The sequence below is a fragment of the Heterodontus francisci genome, chromosome 40, assembly GCF_036365525.1.
Source record: "Heterodontus francisci isolate sHetFra1 chromosome 40, sHetFra1.hap1, whole genome shotgun sequence".
Lineage (NCBI taxonomy): Eukaryota > Metazoa > Chordata > Chondrichthyes > Heterodontiformes > Heterodontidae > Heterodontus > Heterodontus francisci.
The window spans coordinates 3,847,891-3,863,421 of NC_090410.1; the positions used below are offsets into that span (position 1 = coordinate 3,847,891).

The window sequence follows — 15,531 nt, forward strand, 5'->3', positions numbered from 1 at the left end:
GCTGGTCAGTAGATTTTGAGCTGCTGGTCAGTAGGGGTGTGAGTTGCTGGTCAGTAGGGGTGTGGGCTGCTGGTCAGTAGGGGTGTGGGCTGCTGGTCAGTAGATTTTGAGCTGCTGGTCAGTAGGGGTGTGAGCTGCTGGTCAGTAGATTTTGAGCTGCTGGTCAGTAGGGGTGTGAGTTGCTGGTCAGTAGGGGTGTGAGCTGCTGGTCAGTAGGGGTGTGGGCTGCTGGTCAGTAGATTTTGAGCTGCTGGTCAGTAGGGGTGTGAGCTGCTGGTCAGTAGATTTTGAGCTGCTGGTCAGTAGGGGTGTGAGTTGCTGGTCAGTAGGGGTGTGGGCTGCTGGTCAGTAGGGGTGTGGGCTGCTGGTCAGTAGATTTTGAGCTGCTGGTCAGTAGGGGTGTGAGCTGCTGGTCAGTAGATTTTGAGTTGCTGGTCAGTAGGGGTGTGGGCTGCTGGTCAGTAGGGGTGTGGGCTGCTGGTCAGTAGGGGTGTGAGCTGCTGGTCAGTAGATTTTGTGCTGCTGGTCAGTAGGGGTGTGGGCTGCTGGTCAGTAGATTTTGAGCTGCTGGTCAGTAGATTTTGAGCTGCTGGTCAGTAGGGGTGTGAGTTGCTGGTCAGTAGGGGTGTGGGCTGCTGGTCAGTAGGGGTGTGAGCTGCTGGTCAGTAGATTTTGAGCTGCTGGTCAGTAGGGGTGTGAGTTGCTGGCCAGTAGGGGTGTGGGCTGCTGGCCAGTAGGGGTGTGAGCTGCTGGTCAGTAGATTTTGAGCTGCTGGTCAGTAGGGGTGTGAGTTGCTGGTCAGTAGGGGTGTGAGTTGCTGGTCAGTAGGGGTGTGGGCTGCTGGTCAGTAGGGGTGTGGGCTGCTGGTCAGTAGGGGTGTGGGCTGCTGGTCAGTAGGGGTGTGAGTTGCTGGTCAGTAGGGGTGTGGGCTGCTGGTCAGTAGGGGTGTGAGCTGCTGGTCAGTAGATTTTGAGCTGCTGGTCAGTAGGGGTGTGAGTTGCTGGTCAGTAGGGGTGTGGGCTGCTGGTCAGTAGGGGTGTGAGTTGCTGGTCAGTAGGGGTGTGAGTTGCTGGTCAGTAGGGGTGTGGGCTGCTGGTCAGTAGGGGTGTGGAGGAAGGGGGACAGACACTGTGTGATGTTACTTGTCATTGTTTCTCTGATGCTATTTCAGAAGTGGCCCAAGGGAGCGGCATTATTAAATGATCATTGTGAAGTGTTTCAAAAACAAATGGCCAGAGGAGGGTGTTTCCTTATTATGGACCTGGATGTTTTGAAGAAAGCAGCATAAATATATTTGGGATCTCTCTCGAGCCCTGATTTACATCACTGCACTGCCTGTGACGTCCTGACCTCTGAGAAAGCTCCTGATATGTCGATGCCTTGCTGCCAACATCCTGAAGCGATTAGTGTTCACCATCTCTGCTGCGATTGATTTTATTTGACTTTCACACTTCACGTGTTAGTCCTTCAACAAACTCTTGGACTCCTGGATTCTGGACCTTTTTTGTGCTAGGTTTCTATGCTGTGTTATGACTAAACCTCAATATTAGTACAATCACACAGCACAGAAACAGGCCATTCAGCCCATCTGGTCCATGCTGGTGTTTATGCTCCACACGAGCCTCCTCCCACCCCTCTTCACCTCACCCTATCCTTCTATTCCTTTCTCCCTCCTGTTTATCCAGCTTCCCCTTAAATGTATATACACTATTCACCTCAACCACTTCCTGTGGTAGTGAGTTCCACATTCCCGCCACCCTCTGGGTAAAGAGGTTTCTCCTGAATTCCCCATTGGATTTATTAGTGACTGTCTTATATTGATGGTCCCCAGTTCCGGTCTCGTTTGCAAGTGGAAACATTTTCCTATTGAACCCATTCTTAATGTTAAAGACCTCTATCAGGTCACCCCTCAGTCTTCTCATTTCTAGAGAAAAGCATCCCAGCTGGTTTAGTCTTTCCAGATAGGTATGAACTCTCAGTTATGATTTCTGTCTGATTGGCTCAATTCCAAATGATCTTCTCCGCTATATATTGCCTGGAGTTGTTGCTGTGATGAGTTGGGACGAGTGCATTGCCCTGTTAAGTTTTATATACAGCCGAGCTTTACACTGGGAACAGCAGCATCAAGATTCATATCAAAACCAATGCACAGGAAAAGATCCACTAGTTCATTCAACCTGTCCCACACAAATGTGATGCCTTGTGCGTCATTCTACACATACTCCCCATCCCACTTGGAGCTCCGGGAGTGTCTTAAAGGAGGAGAGAGAGGTTTAGGGAGGGAATTGCGGAGCTTTGGCCCCAGGCAGCTGAAGGCACGGCCACCAGTGGCAGAGTGAAGGAAACTGGGGATCACAATGTCAAAGGATATGGAGCTAAGGCAGGTACAGGCTCAGTGCAGATCAGCCATGATCCAGGATCTCATTGAATGGTGGAGCAGGCTTCAGGGGCCAAATGGCCCCCTCGTGTTCCCAGGTTCCTTCTCTAATTAAGTCTAGAACGTGTCCGCTCCGCACTCTGTCATCTGGAATGAAATGACAACAACATTGTCACCATGACGATGCTGGTATTGTGACCTGGGGAGAATGGAATAGTCAGCTCAGATACCTAGTGAATGATCTCCTTAGGGGCATTGAGGCACTGTGTAAATTACCAGCAGCTGAAACACAGACAGCTTCCAAGCTGGAAACGTGCAGGGGAAAGTTCCAGATGACGACAGGAATAAGCCAGGAACAAATCAGTTCCTTAGGTGGAGGTGTAGCTGTTTGTTCAATCTCCTCATCTCAGATCTGAGTGGGTAGTGATTTAATGTTTTACAAATGTGAGAGTCATAGGAGATCACAGAAAAACCAGGTTCCCTCTGTCAATTCCACACTGGCACAACCCCCTATCCGATTGGTTCAATTTCACACTGCTGATCCCACTGTCTGGCTTATTTGCAGTCTGATTGGCTCAAATTAACACTGGGATCCCTCTGATTGGCTCAATTCTATATGTAACCACTATCTGATTGGCTCAATTCCACACTGATGATCCTAATGTCTATTGGCTCAATTTAACACTGATGATCCCTCTGGTTGGCTCAATTCCAGATAGGTGGATTCTGCTGTCTGATTGGCGCAAATTAATGCTGGGATCCCTCCGATTGGCTCAGTTCCAGATGGGTGGATCCTGTTGGCTGATTGACTCATTTCCACAGACTCTATCACTCCGTCTGTCTGTCTCAGTCTCATCGTGCACAGCAGGAGTTGCTGGTCAGCCTTTATTTGAATGTGATATTGTTGTCTTTCACTCTAGGTCCATGCGTACATCATGAGCTACTTGAAGAAAGAAATGCCTTCAGTGTTCGGGAAGGAAAATAAGAAGAGGCAGCTGATTTCAAAACTAGGAGAAATATTCACCAAGATCCAACTGGAGCATCACATTTCTCCCGGAGACTTCCCAGAGTGCAGTAAGATGCAGGTCAGCCCTGCTTTACTTCACACATGAGGAGGGTCAAAGGTCACACACATCGTTCATGAAAATAACCTCAACATTCCTTTGCCCCTCATATATCCATAATCCTGAATCTCCTCTGCAATGACAAAACTCCCGTTCTGTCCGATTGTGTTCAGTTTTGGTGATGATTTCTTTTTGCCTTCTGCAGGTAGTGTGTCATGTTGGGGAACAATTGCACAGGTGCTGCTCCTTCATTTGGTACCTAGCCCAGGGCAAGTGGCCATCACATTCTCAGGATTATTAGTCCAGCAATGTAATCACTGTACTACCATATCTAACCCTGGCGCAGCCCAACAATCTGGGGCTTGGACCTATATCTGGGTTTGTCAAAAAATAACAATAAAACAACTTTTATCCCCTTACGCACCCACCTCAATGAATTTCGCACTCGGCATGGTGTTCAGCTCTTCTTCCTTCACCTCCGGGCTCACTTCTTTGACCAGGAGTCCTCCCCCCGACCAGCAGACCCATTCATCCGCCTCCAGCATTCTTCCTCCACCTGGACCCCTCCCTCTGGCCTCTTACTGGTCTTGATATTTTCATTGAAAACTGTAGGCGATACATCAGCCGTCTCAATTTCTCTGCCCCCCTCACTCACTCTAACCTGTCTCCCTCTGAACTTGCCGCACTCCATTCTCTCAGGTCTAACCCCGACATTATCATCAAATCTGCAGACAATTGTTGTCTGGCGTACTGACCTCTACCTTGCAGAGGCTGAGCACCAACTCTCAGACACTTCTTCCTACCTCCCCCTGGACCATGATCCCACCACCGAACATCAAACGACTGTCCACGGGACTGTCACTGACCTCATCTCCTCTGGAGATCTTCCCTCTACAGCTTCCAACCTCATAGTCCCGCAACCCCGGACAGCCCGCTTCTACCTTCTTCCTAAAATCCACAAACAGGACTGTCCCGGCAGACCCATTGTGTCAGCCTGTTCCTGCCCCACTGAACTTAATTCTTCCAATCTTGACTCTATCTTTTCTCCACTGGTCCAGTCTCTTCACACCAACGTCCGTGACTCTTCTGACGCCCTACGTCATTTTGACAATTTCCAGTTTCCTGGCTCTAACCGCCTCCTCTTCACTATGCATGTCCAAACTCTCTACACCTCCATCCCCCACCAGGACGGTTTGAGGGCTCTCCGCTTCTTCCTTGAACAGAGGCCCAACCAGTCCCCATCCACCACCACCCTCCTCCGCCTGGCTGAACTTGTTCTCACATTGAACAACTTCTCCGTCAACTCTAAAATAAAATCAAAATACTACAGATGTCACGGAGAGAACGATCCCTTCGGAATGCTGACAGGGGAAGGGAGGGGAAGATTTTATTTCATCTTAGTTTGTTCAGTTTGCTTACCCACTTTTTTTTCATGTTTGTATTTGCTGCTGTTCAATATTCAGTCCGTTAACACCCTATCTGTACTAATGCTTTGTCTTTCAACACGCCATTAACATATTGTTTTCCTTTGCTCCATGACCTTCTGGTCAGCTATTCTGTGACCTTGTCCTATCTGCACCTTCTCCTTTGTTATCTCTTGCCACACCCCCGCTTTACTTGCTTATAACCTTTCACATTTCTAATATTTGCCAGTTCTGAAGAAGGGTCACTGACCTGAAACGTTAACTCTGCTTCTCTCTCCACAGATGCTGCCAGACCTGCTGAGTATTTCCAGCATTTCTTGTTTTTATTTCTCCTTCAACTCCACTCACTTCCTTCAAATAAAAGGTGTTGCTATGGGTACCCACATGGGTCCTAGTTATGCCTGTCTTTTTGTGGGATATGTCAAACATTCCTTGTTCCAGTCCTACACAGGCCCCCTCCCCCAACTCTTTTTCTGGTACATTGATGACTATATCGGTGCCGTTTCCTGCTCCCACCCCGAACTGGAAAACTTTATCAACTTTGCTTCCAATTTCTCTCACCTTTACATGGTCCATCTCCAACACTTCCCTTCCTTTCCTCGATTTCTCTGTCTCCATCTCTGGGGATAGGCTGTCTACTAATATTCATTATAAGCTCACCGACTCCCACAGCTACCTCGACTACACTTCTTCCCACCCTGCCTCCTGTAAGGACTCCATTCCATTCTCCCAGTTTCTCCGTCTCTGATGCATCTGCTCTGATGATGCTACCTTCCATGACAGTGTTTCTGATATGTCTTCCTTTTTCCTCAACTGAGGATTCCCCCTCACTGTGGTTGCCAGGGCCTTCAACCATGTCTGGCCCATTTCCCACAACTCTACCCTCACCCCTTCCCCTCCCTCCCAGAGGCACGACAGTGTTCCCCCTGTTCTCACTTTCCACCCCACTAGCCTTCACATCCAAAGGATCATCCTCCACCATTTCTGTCACCTCCAGTGTGATGCCACGACCAAACACATCTTCCCCTTCCCTGTCAGTATTCCGAAGGGATCATTCCCTCTGCGACACCCTAGTCCACTCCTCCATCACCCCCCCCAACATCTCGTCCCCTTCCCACGGCACCTTCCCCTGCAATCACAGGAGGTGTAATACCTGCCCCTTTACCTCCTCTCTCCTCACTATGCAAGGCCCCAAACACTCCTTTCAGATTTACTTGTACTTCTTTCAATGTAGTATACTGTATTCGCTGCTCACAGTGTGGTCTCCTCTACACTGGGGAGACCAAACGCAGACTGGGTGAATGCTTTGCAGAACACCTCTGCTCAGTCCGAAAGCATGACCCTGAGCTTCCGGTTGCTTGTCATTTCAACACCACCACGCCCCCCCCCCCCCACCCCCCCTGCTTTCATGCTCACATCTCTGTCCTGGGATTGCTGCAGTGTTCCAGTGAACATCAACGCAAGCTCGAGGAACAGCATCTCATCTACCGATTAGGCACACTACAGCCTGCCGGACTGAACATTGAATTCAATAATTTCAGAGCATGACTGCCCCCCCACTTTTATTTTTAGTTATTTTTTTCTTTTTTATTATTTATTATTTTGTAATTGTTTATTTCAGTTTGTTTCATCATTCATTTTTTTACCATGTGCCTATCCACTTTTTTTTCATGTTTGTGCTTTGGGCCAGGGCTGTTCATTTTTCTATCAATTATCACCCTCCCTGCACTAACGCGTTGTCTTTCAGCGCACCATTAACTTACCGTCTGTCTTTGCTCCATGACCTTCTGGTCAGTTATTCTCTTTGACCCTCTGTCCTATCAACACCTTCTCTTTTGTTATTTCTTGCCCCACCCCTGCTTTATTTGCCTTTTACATTTCTAACCTTTGCCAGTTCTGATGAAAGGGTCACTGACCTGAAACGTTAACTCTGCTTCTCTCTCCACAGATCCTGCCAGACCTGCTGAGTATTTTCCAGCATTTCTTGTTTTTATTTCAGACTTCCAGCATCTGCAGTATTTTGCTTTTATGATAAAACAACTTATATTTATATAGCACCTTTAAAGTAGTAAAATACCACAAAGTGCTTCAGAGGGGCATTATAAAACAAAATCAGACACTGAGCCACATAAGGCGATATTAGGGAAGATGGCTACAAGCTTTGTCAAAGGAGTAGCTTTTAATGATCGTCTTTAAGAAAGAGAGGTAGAGATTTGGAGAGGTTTAGGGAGGGAATTCCAGAGCTTAGGACCCAGGCAGCTGAAGGTACGTCTGCCAATGGCAGAGCGATTAAAAGCAGGTTGCTTAAAAGTCCAGAACTGGAGGAGCGCCGATATCTCAGAGGGGAGTGGGGCCGGAGGAGGTTACAGAGATAGGGAGGGGAGTGGGGCCGGAGGAGGTTACAGAGATAGGGAGGGGAGTGGGGCCGGAGGAGGTTACAGAGATAGGGAGGGGAGTGGGGCCGGAGGAGGTTACAGGGATGGGGAGGGGAGTGGGGCCGGAGGAGGTTACAGAGATAGGGAGGGGAGTGGGGCCGGAGGAGGTTACAGAGATGGGGAGGGGAGTGGGGCCGGAGGAGGTTACAGAGATGGGGAGGGGAGTGGGGCCGGAGGAGGTTACAGAGATGGGGAGGGGAGTGGGGCCGGAGGAGGTTACAGAGATGGGGAGGGGAGTGGGGCCGGAGGAGGTTACAGAGATGGGGAGGGGAGTGGGGCCGGAGGAGGTTACAGAGATGGGGAGGGGAGTGGGGCCGGAGGAGGTTACAGAGATGGGGAGGGGAGTGGGGCCGGAGGAGGTTACAGAGATGGGGAGGGGAGTGGGGCCGGAGGAGGTTACAGAGATGGGGAGGGGAGTGGGGCCGGAGGAGGTTACAGAGATGGGGAGGGGAGTGGGGCCGGAGGAGGTTACAGAGATGGGGAGGGGAGTGGGGCCGGAGGAGGTTACAGAGATGGGGAGGGGAGTGGGGCCGGAAGAGGTTACAGAGATGGGGAGGGGAGTGGGGCCGGAGGAGGTTACAGAGATGGGGAGGGGAGTGGGGCCGGAGGAGGTTACAGAGTTGGGGAGGGGAGTGGGGCCGGAGGAGGTTACAGAGATGGGGAGGGGAGTGGGGCCGGAGGAGGTTACAGAGATGGGGAGGGGAGTGGGGCCGGAGGAGGTTACAGAGATGGGGAGGGGAGTGGGCCCGGAGGAGGTTACAGAGATAGGGAGGAGTCAGGCCATGAAGGGATTTGAAAACAAGGATGAGAATTTTAAAATCGAAATGTTACTTGACTGGAGCCAGTGTAGCTCACCGCGCACAGGGATGATGGGAGAACAGGACTTGTTGCAAGTTAAGACATTGGCAGCAGAATTTTGAATGACGTTAAGTTTACACAGGGTTGAATGTGGGAGAGCAGCCAGGAGTTGCATTGGAATAGTCAAGTCTGGAGGTAACAAAGACATGGATGTGGGTTTCAGTAGCAGATGAGCTGAGACAGGGGCGAAGTCGGGTGAATGTAACATCTCATTGCATGCTGCAGTGTGGTAAAAGTCATATTTAAGTGATATTACTTTGGGGGAGGGATGTTGAGTGAGGCTGACACTAACCCAAATGAATCTGTGCCTTCTGTACAGAAACAACTCATGGTCCATGACTTCACAAAGTTCCCCAGTCTCAAACCCAAGATGATGGAGGCATTGGATGATATGCTTACGTTTGATATCGCTAAGCTGATGCCTTTGGTGAGACAGGAGGAGATGGAGATGCCAGAACAGATGGTCCATGGTGGTGCATTTGATGGGACCTCCAATGGGCCATTCATTGAAGGCATCAGCGACGGAACCTATGAGGCAGCGGATGGTGATGAATGGGTTGTCACAAAGGACAAGCCAAAGTACGATGAAATTTTCTACAACCTGTCACCAACAGATGGGAAGATCAACGGGGTCAAGGCCAAGAACTGGATGATCACAACCAAGCTACCAAACTCCGTCCTCGGGAAGATCTGGAAACTCTCAGATGTTGATAAGGATGGAATGCTGGATGATGAGGAATTTGCCTTGGCAAGTCACCTCATTGAGGTTAAGCTGGATGGCCATGGGCTTCCCAGTGAGTTACCAGGTTACCTTGTCCCTCCTTCGAAGAGGAGGCAGGTGGGGTCTGCTGAGTAATGGGCTGGAGCGAAGCACAGAGTTCGTCCTTGGGGCCAATAACTTCAATTCTGAGTTTGACAATCCTATTGATTGCAGCAGACTGTGTTCTGGAGACAGGAGGGAGCGGTGGGGGGAGGGGGGGGGGGGGGTTGTGGGGGGAAGAGATAGAGGGGCAATGCCTGGTAATTGCTAAGCCAAACTGTTAGGGGAACTATGGCTGCAGAAACAGTTAATTTGGCTTTGATTTATTCAGAATTGATGCTGATCCCACTGTCTCCAGGGTCATAGACTCAGCATCTTCTTTTGCAAAGTTATACACTGTTGTTGCTTAAACCCCTTCACCAGTTGGATTGAAATGTAAAGCTTTTATAATGCAAGGCCAGTGTTCCAGGGAGTGAAACTGCCCTTTCCCCCGCAACACAATTTTCCATAGTTTCACCCGCCCATTCTTCCTGCTGTCCATTTTAACTGTAATAAACAGGTATTGTGCTAAGAGCATCCGTGACACCAAACATCTGTCACACTTTTCCAAATGCCTCAGAATTCCTAGGAAATAATCAGAAAGCACTTTAATGGATATCAGTTCCGGAACCTCTAAAACCTTCCCTTCTGCAAAGGATAGGTCCACGCTAAGTGTATCCCCCATTGCAGCATCTAATGGGCCCCAAGCAAACCTAAAGACTTTACCTTTGGAACCCAATGAAAGACCATTCCAAATATCGATCATCTTTGTGACATGAACCCTAATAATTCCTTCCCTGTGGCCTTGTTCCAATATCTTGACTTTGCCTTGAAGTAGCGACCAAGATTAGCTGTTTAATAACTTGCTGACTCCTATAACTTAGATACTTCTGTCATTCGCCTCCTCCCAAAGCTGAGGAACCTGGTTTCTCGAACTCAGTCCTCTATTGCCAAGGATCGGTCTCTTCAGTCTTCTCAACACTGTCTGCCCACTTTGAATATCTTCCTCGTGTAGATGGTGCAAAGTATGTTTCTTCCAGGCAACTAGCTTTAAAGAGGCAGAAGATGTTGATGTATATAAAGCGTATTATGGAAATGTTATGCAGTTAAACTTTTTATATATATATATATATATATTATATATATGTGTGTGTGCGTAGATTTTATGAATTCACACTGCTGCCTCTGGGGGGTGGGGTCAGGAGCACAGATTGTGATTCTGGGTGTGACATTCACCCTCAATGTTAACGCAGCAATTCCTGCAGGACTTCTGTCATCTTACACCTCAACTCCAAAAGTGCAAATTCATAAAATCTGCCCCTCTTGCGTGTGGGTAAAAATGACGTTTGCAGCTCATGCTTGAACGAACTGATGGTCTGAGTGTATCTGCTCACTGCCTTTACCTACCCAGAGCTTTAATTCTGCTCTTTGTTTTGAGGGGGGTGGTGGGTTCTGCCTTCCCTCCTCTCCCCGTGCCCCCCCCCCCCAGTTTAACCCCTTCCCTCCCCCTGCTTGAACCTCTTCCCCACCTCCCCCCCCCACTTTAACTCCTTCCCTCCCCCCACTTTAACCCCTTCCCCACCTCCCTTCCACCTCCGCTTTAACCCCTTCCCCACCTCCCCCCCCCCCCAACCCCCGCTTTAACCCCTAACCCCTTCACCACCTGCTTCCCAACCTTATGATTGCCTGGGAATGCCTGTTTTCAGGAAGTTGTCTACGGGAACACCCTACAACCATGGATTAGGGTTACTGACTCTGGTTGGATGCACTCCTGGAGGTTTCACTACATGATGTCCCTCCCCCATCCCCCGGCATTGGTCACCTGACACGTCTATCCCAGCAGCATCCTGACTTCCCAATTGGAAAGTGAACGGGCTCTTCATAAACCAGATTACATGAGTCTTGTTTTTGCTGTTTCCTTTCTCCTTGGCCTCCAATATTTTTATAATTAATAAGAAAAAGTATTCAAAGAAAATAGAAGAAAGTCAAGTCGGAGAGCACTGCAGATTACTGAAGATCTGTAACAGACCAGAGGGATGAGAAGTAAAGACTTCTTTGGAATAAGAATGCCTGTTAGACCCCAGCAAACCCATCCCTGTCCGATTGTTTCAATCGCAGACTCCTGCCATCTCACCACATCCTTCAGTCCCTCACTCTCCAGCAATGGATGTAATTTGGCCAAAAACCTCTCAGTAATTTTACCTCGAGGGTTAAATGTACTGCACGGAGCAATAATAACTAAATTGTCTGAAGATAATTGAGGTGAAGAGGAACATCCCTCTAATTTTTTTCGGAGCCGGTGGGTGATTTGTTTAAGTGCGCAGCCCCTTTAATTAGTTTTTGCGCAACTGTGCATGCAGAGTAACTTAAAGGGGCCGACTTGGACACAGCCTGCCTGGGGACTTTCAGGCTGTTGTGTGAATGTGCAGCTTGTAAAGAAGCAATATCTTCTATCACAATAGAGTCTTTGCTCTGTCTACATTCAGAGGGTGCAAGATAATTGTACTTCTGACTCCTGAGAGACTCATACAGGACAGAATATTGACCGTCTGGGATACTGTGAAGGAATATTGATCCTTTAGGAAGTGAATTCTGTCATTTCTATAACGAATAAATAAAGCGTTGAAAGAAATTTTTGAAAAATGCTTCAGTGATTTTTCTCCGGAGTTTGCTTCGAGCAGTATCCTGGAGATTTATCTCAATTCACGGAGACTCCCTGACAATCCTTCTGTAGGGAAGGACGGAAGGATAGAAAGAAACACAGGTGCAGTTTCAAGTGATTTTATTTAATCTATAACTTGCAGGATGACCACCCAGGCAATCTGTTGGGGAGCCCAGGTGGGTTTACCTTATACTCTGTTCATTAAAATACATTATCAGCAATATAATGGTTCATGTTTCAGTCACTGTACACAGACTAACAAACACTGTAGATCTGTCATTATTTTATGTGATTTTATTCACCATTTGCCCTGTCTGATCAGATGTCTCGTTTTATTTCAGTATATGAGATCTCATGTGTAACTGTGATTCTTAATTAAAGCAAGCAGTAAATCAGCCACTCCTGTCTTACATTAATTTATTTGTTCTCCTCTGAAACCTTCTCTTTTGTCTCTTCTGGGTTTTTCTCCTGAAGGTCCTGAGCTCCAGTTTCCGGCAGCATCCTGTTCTACTGTGGGAGCATCACAGCTCCCGTGGCTGTCCTCAGTTGACACCTGCATTTTCCATCAGGGGTCACTGCGTAGTCATCAGGAGCAGGAACAGCGGCTGATTTCCCCCCTCCTTAACTCGGGGGACCCTGAGGCCCATTGCAGTGGCCCAGCGGGTATCCCAGTTGAGAAGCTGAACCCAGCAGAGACAGGGGAGAGGAGCTAATGCCTGCCTGATCTGTGTGGGTCAGTCCCAAAGCCGGACTGTTCTGTTGGAGGTGCGATCTTTTAGAAGAGACATTAAAATGAGGGCCTCTCAGGTGAACGTTTCCATGGCACTATTTCAAAGAAGAGCTGTGGCCAATATTTATCCCTCAGCAACACTGTTAAAAGACCAGATTATCTGGTTATTATTCCGATTCTAGCCTCTTGTGCATCCCTGATTTTAATCGATCTGTCATTGGCAGCCGTGCCTTCAAGTGCTTGGGCCCTAAGCTCTGACTGTGGCTCAGTGGGTAGCACCCTCACCTCTGAGTCAGAAGGTTGTGGGTTCAATCCCCACTCCAGAGAAGGGAGCATAAAAATCCAGTCTGGTACTCCCAATGCAGTACTCCGGCAGGTGCTGTCTTTCGGATGAGACGTTAAACCGAGGATCTGCCTGCTCCATAAAAGATCCCACAGCCACCATTCAAAGAAGAGCAGAGGAGTCCTTCCTGGGGACAATATTTATCCCTCAATTAACATCTGTTTAAAAAAAAAACGATCTGGTCATTATCACATTGCTGTTTGTGGGATCTTGCTGTGCACAAATGGTTGCTGCGTTTCCTACATTACAACAGTGACTACGCTTCAAAAGTACTTCATTGGCTGTAAAGTCCTTTGGAACATCCGGAGGTTGTGAAAGGTGCTATATAAAGGCAAGTCTTTCTTTCGAATCTTTACTAAAGTAAGTGTGAAGGATCAGTTTGTGATGTTTTTAGTTCGAGCATGAGCAGCAGCAGATTATATCACAGCAGAAAACAGTAAGTGAATTAATCCATTAGTCCAGTTTCCTCCCATTGTTCCTCACATTCCTTTCCAATCACAACATGGGCTTTATTCTCAGTGATAAGGATTCCAGCTTTAAAGGGGCATTGTCACCGTAAGTAGGAGCTCTGTTGGAACAGGTCAGAAACAGCCTGGAAAAACACAGCCTACAAACTCTGGCATTCCGACTGTTGAATACACTGATCAGCAGAGAGAATGTAAACTTTTCCCCTTACAATTTACTAGCCTTTAAATACCCCAAATGTTAGAACCACCTCATTCACTAATTTACCTCACCTTTTAGGAACATTGGAACAGGAGGAGGCCATTCAGCCCCTCGAGCCTGTCCTGCCATTTAATGAAGTCGTGGTTGATCTGTATCTTAACGCCATCTACCTACCTTGGTTCTGTGACCCATAATCCCATTACCCAACAAAAATCTATCAATCTCACTTTAAAATGATTAATTGACCCCCAGCCTCAACAGATTTTTAGCGGGGAGAGTTCTAGATTTCCACTCCCCTTTGTGTGAAGAAGTGCTTCCTGACATCACCCCTGAACGGCCTGGCTTGAATTTTAAGGCTTTTAAAACCCTGCAGTGATAGAGGCAGAAATTGAACATTAATTGTCCCTCATTATCATCCTTTTATGGGGTTTAAACCAAGTCTCAGCATCAAGTTCTAAAGGGGGTGCAGGAGCAGAGGGACCTGGGGGTATTTGTGCACAAACTGCTGAAGGTGACGGGGCAGGTTGAGAAAGTGATTAATAAAGCATACTGGGTTTTATAATTAGGGCCAGAGTACAAAAGCAAGGAAGTTCTGATGAGCCTGTATAAAACACTGGTTCAGCCTCTACTGGAGTATTGTGTCCAATTCTTGGCACCACGCTTTGGGAAGGATGTGAAGGCTTTGGAGAGGGTGCAGAAAAGATTCATGAGAATGGTTCCAGGGATGAGGAACTTCAGTTTAGGTTGGAGAAGCTGAAGCTGTTCTCCTTGGAGAAGAGGAGATTTGATAAAGGTTTTCAAAATTATGAGGGGTCTGGACAGAGTAGAGAGAAGGGTTGAGAACCAGAAGACACCGATTTAAGGTGATTGGCAAGAGAAGCAATGGTGACAGGAGGAATAACATTTTTTTACGCAGCGAGTGGTTAGAATCCGAATGCACTGCCTGAGAGTGTGGTCGAGGCAGATTCAATCAAGGCTTTCAAAAGAGAATTGGATAATTATCTGAACCCAAAAAAATTGCAGGGCTGTGAAGCAAAGGCGGGAGAGTGGGACTAGATGAGTTGTTCTTGCAGAGAGCCAGCACAGACATGACGGGCCGAATGGTCTCCTTCTGTGCTGAACCATTCTATGATTCTAAGTAAGGGAAAGGCTATGAGACTATGAGAGGAGGCTGGAGGACCCATTTTATCAATTACCTTAGCCTGAGAAAAGCAAAGATTCTTGTACCAAATGTCACAGAACCCAGGTGTTATTAGCGTTTAAAGTCTAAGGTTTAATCCCCTCTGAATGGGGTTTGGTTCCCTCAGTCTGGAGACTCTCCTCATCCACAGAACTAATCTTCACACTGGTCAGATAATGGGCATCTGACATGAGGGGAATGGAGATTATTCCTGCTCAGACTCTCCGTCACCGTGAGTGCCAACTCACATCCAGGGATGTCAGGGATTATTGTTCTTTAGGAAGTTCAGCGACAAGGTTGGGAGAGAAGTCAAAACCAAACAGGAGATGGTGACACCAAGCTTGAAAGTGCAGCTGGAAAGGAAGTACTGAGGTGGGGGTGGCACGCGGGGGGTGCTGAGGATTCCCATCGTCTGTGATCCTGGGAAAGGTTTAGAGAAGGAGGAGAGGATCAGTCTCGATTTCAATGCAGCGAGGATCCAGGATGGAGTGAGAAGTTGTCAGCCAATGAAATCCAGGAGGAACATGAGGGAAGCATTGCAGAAATACAGAGAAAATAGAGAGACAAATACCGGGTGTGAGACAGTGAGAAAGGATGGGGTTTGGAGATGAGAGAGAAATCAGCAGCAGCGGCACAGTGGCGCAGTGGTTAGCACCGCAGCCTCACAGCTCCAGGGACCCGGGTTCGATTCTGGGTACTGCCTGTGTGGAGTTTGCAAGTTCTCCCTGTGTCTGCGTGGGTTTTCTCCTGGTGCTCCGGTTTCCTCCCACAAGCCAAAAGACTTGCAGGTTGGTAGGTAAATTGGCCATTATAAATTGCCCCTAGTATAGGTAGGTGGTAGGGAAATATAGGGACAGGTGGGGATGTGGTAGGAATATGGGATTAGCGTAGGATTAGTAAAAATGGGTGGTTGATGGTCGGCACAGACTCGGTGGGCTGAAGGGCCTGTTTCAGTGCTGTATCTCTAAAAAAAAAGTATTTGTTTAAATACAT

At 48.0% G+C, this 15,531-nt stretch overlaps 1 protein-coding gene across 1 annotated transcript in view; it reads left to right on the forward strand.

Annotated features, from left to right (window-relative positions):
* LOC137352982 (EH domain-containing protein 2-like) overlaps positions 1–12,012 on the forward strand; it is an 85,745-nt gene extending 73,733 nt beyond the window's left edge. The window contains exons 4-5 of the mRNA XM_068018828.1: positions 3,298–3,462; positions 8,478–12,012. Coding sequence (XP_067874929.1) covers positions 3,298–3,462; positions 8,478–9,014 — 702 coding nt within the window. The 3' untranslated portion in view covers positions 9,015–12,012. The remainder of the gene's footprint in view (positions 1–3,297; positions 3,463–8,477) is intronic.
* The last annotated feature ends 3,519 nt before the right edge of the window (positions 12,013–15,531 follow it).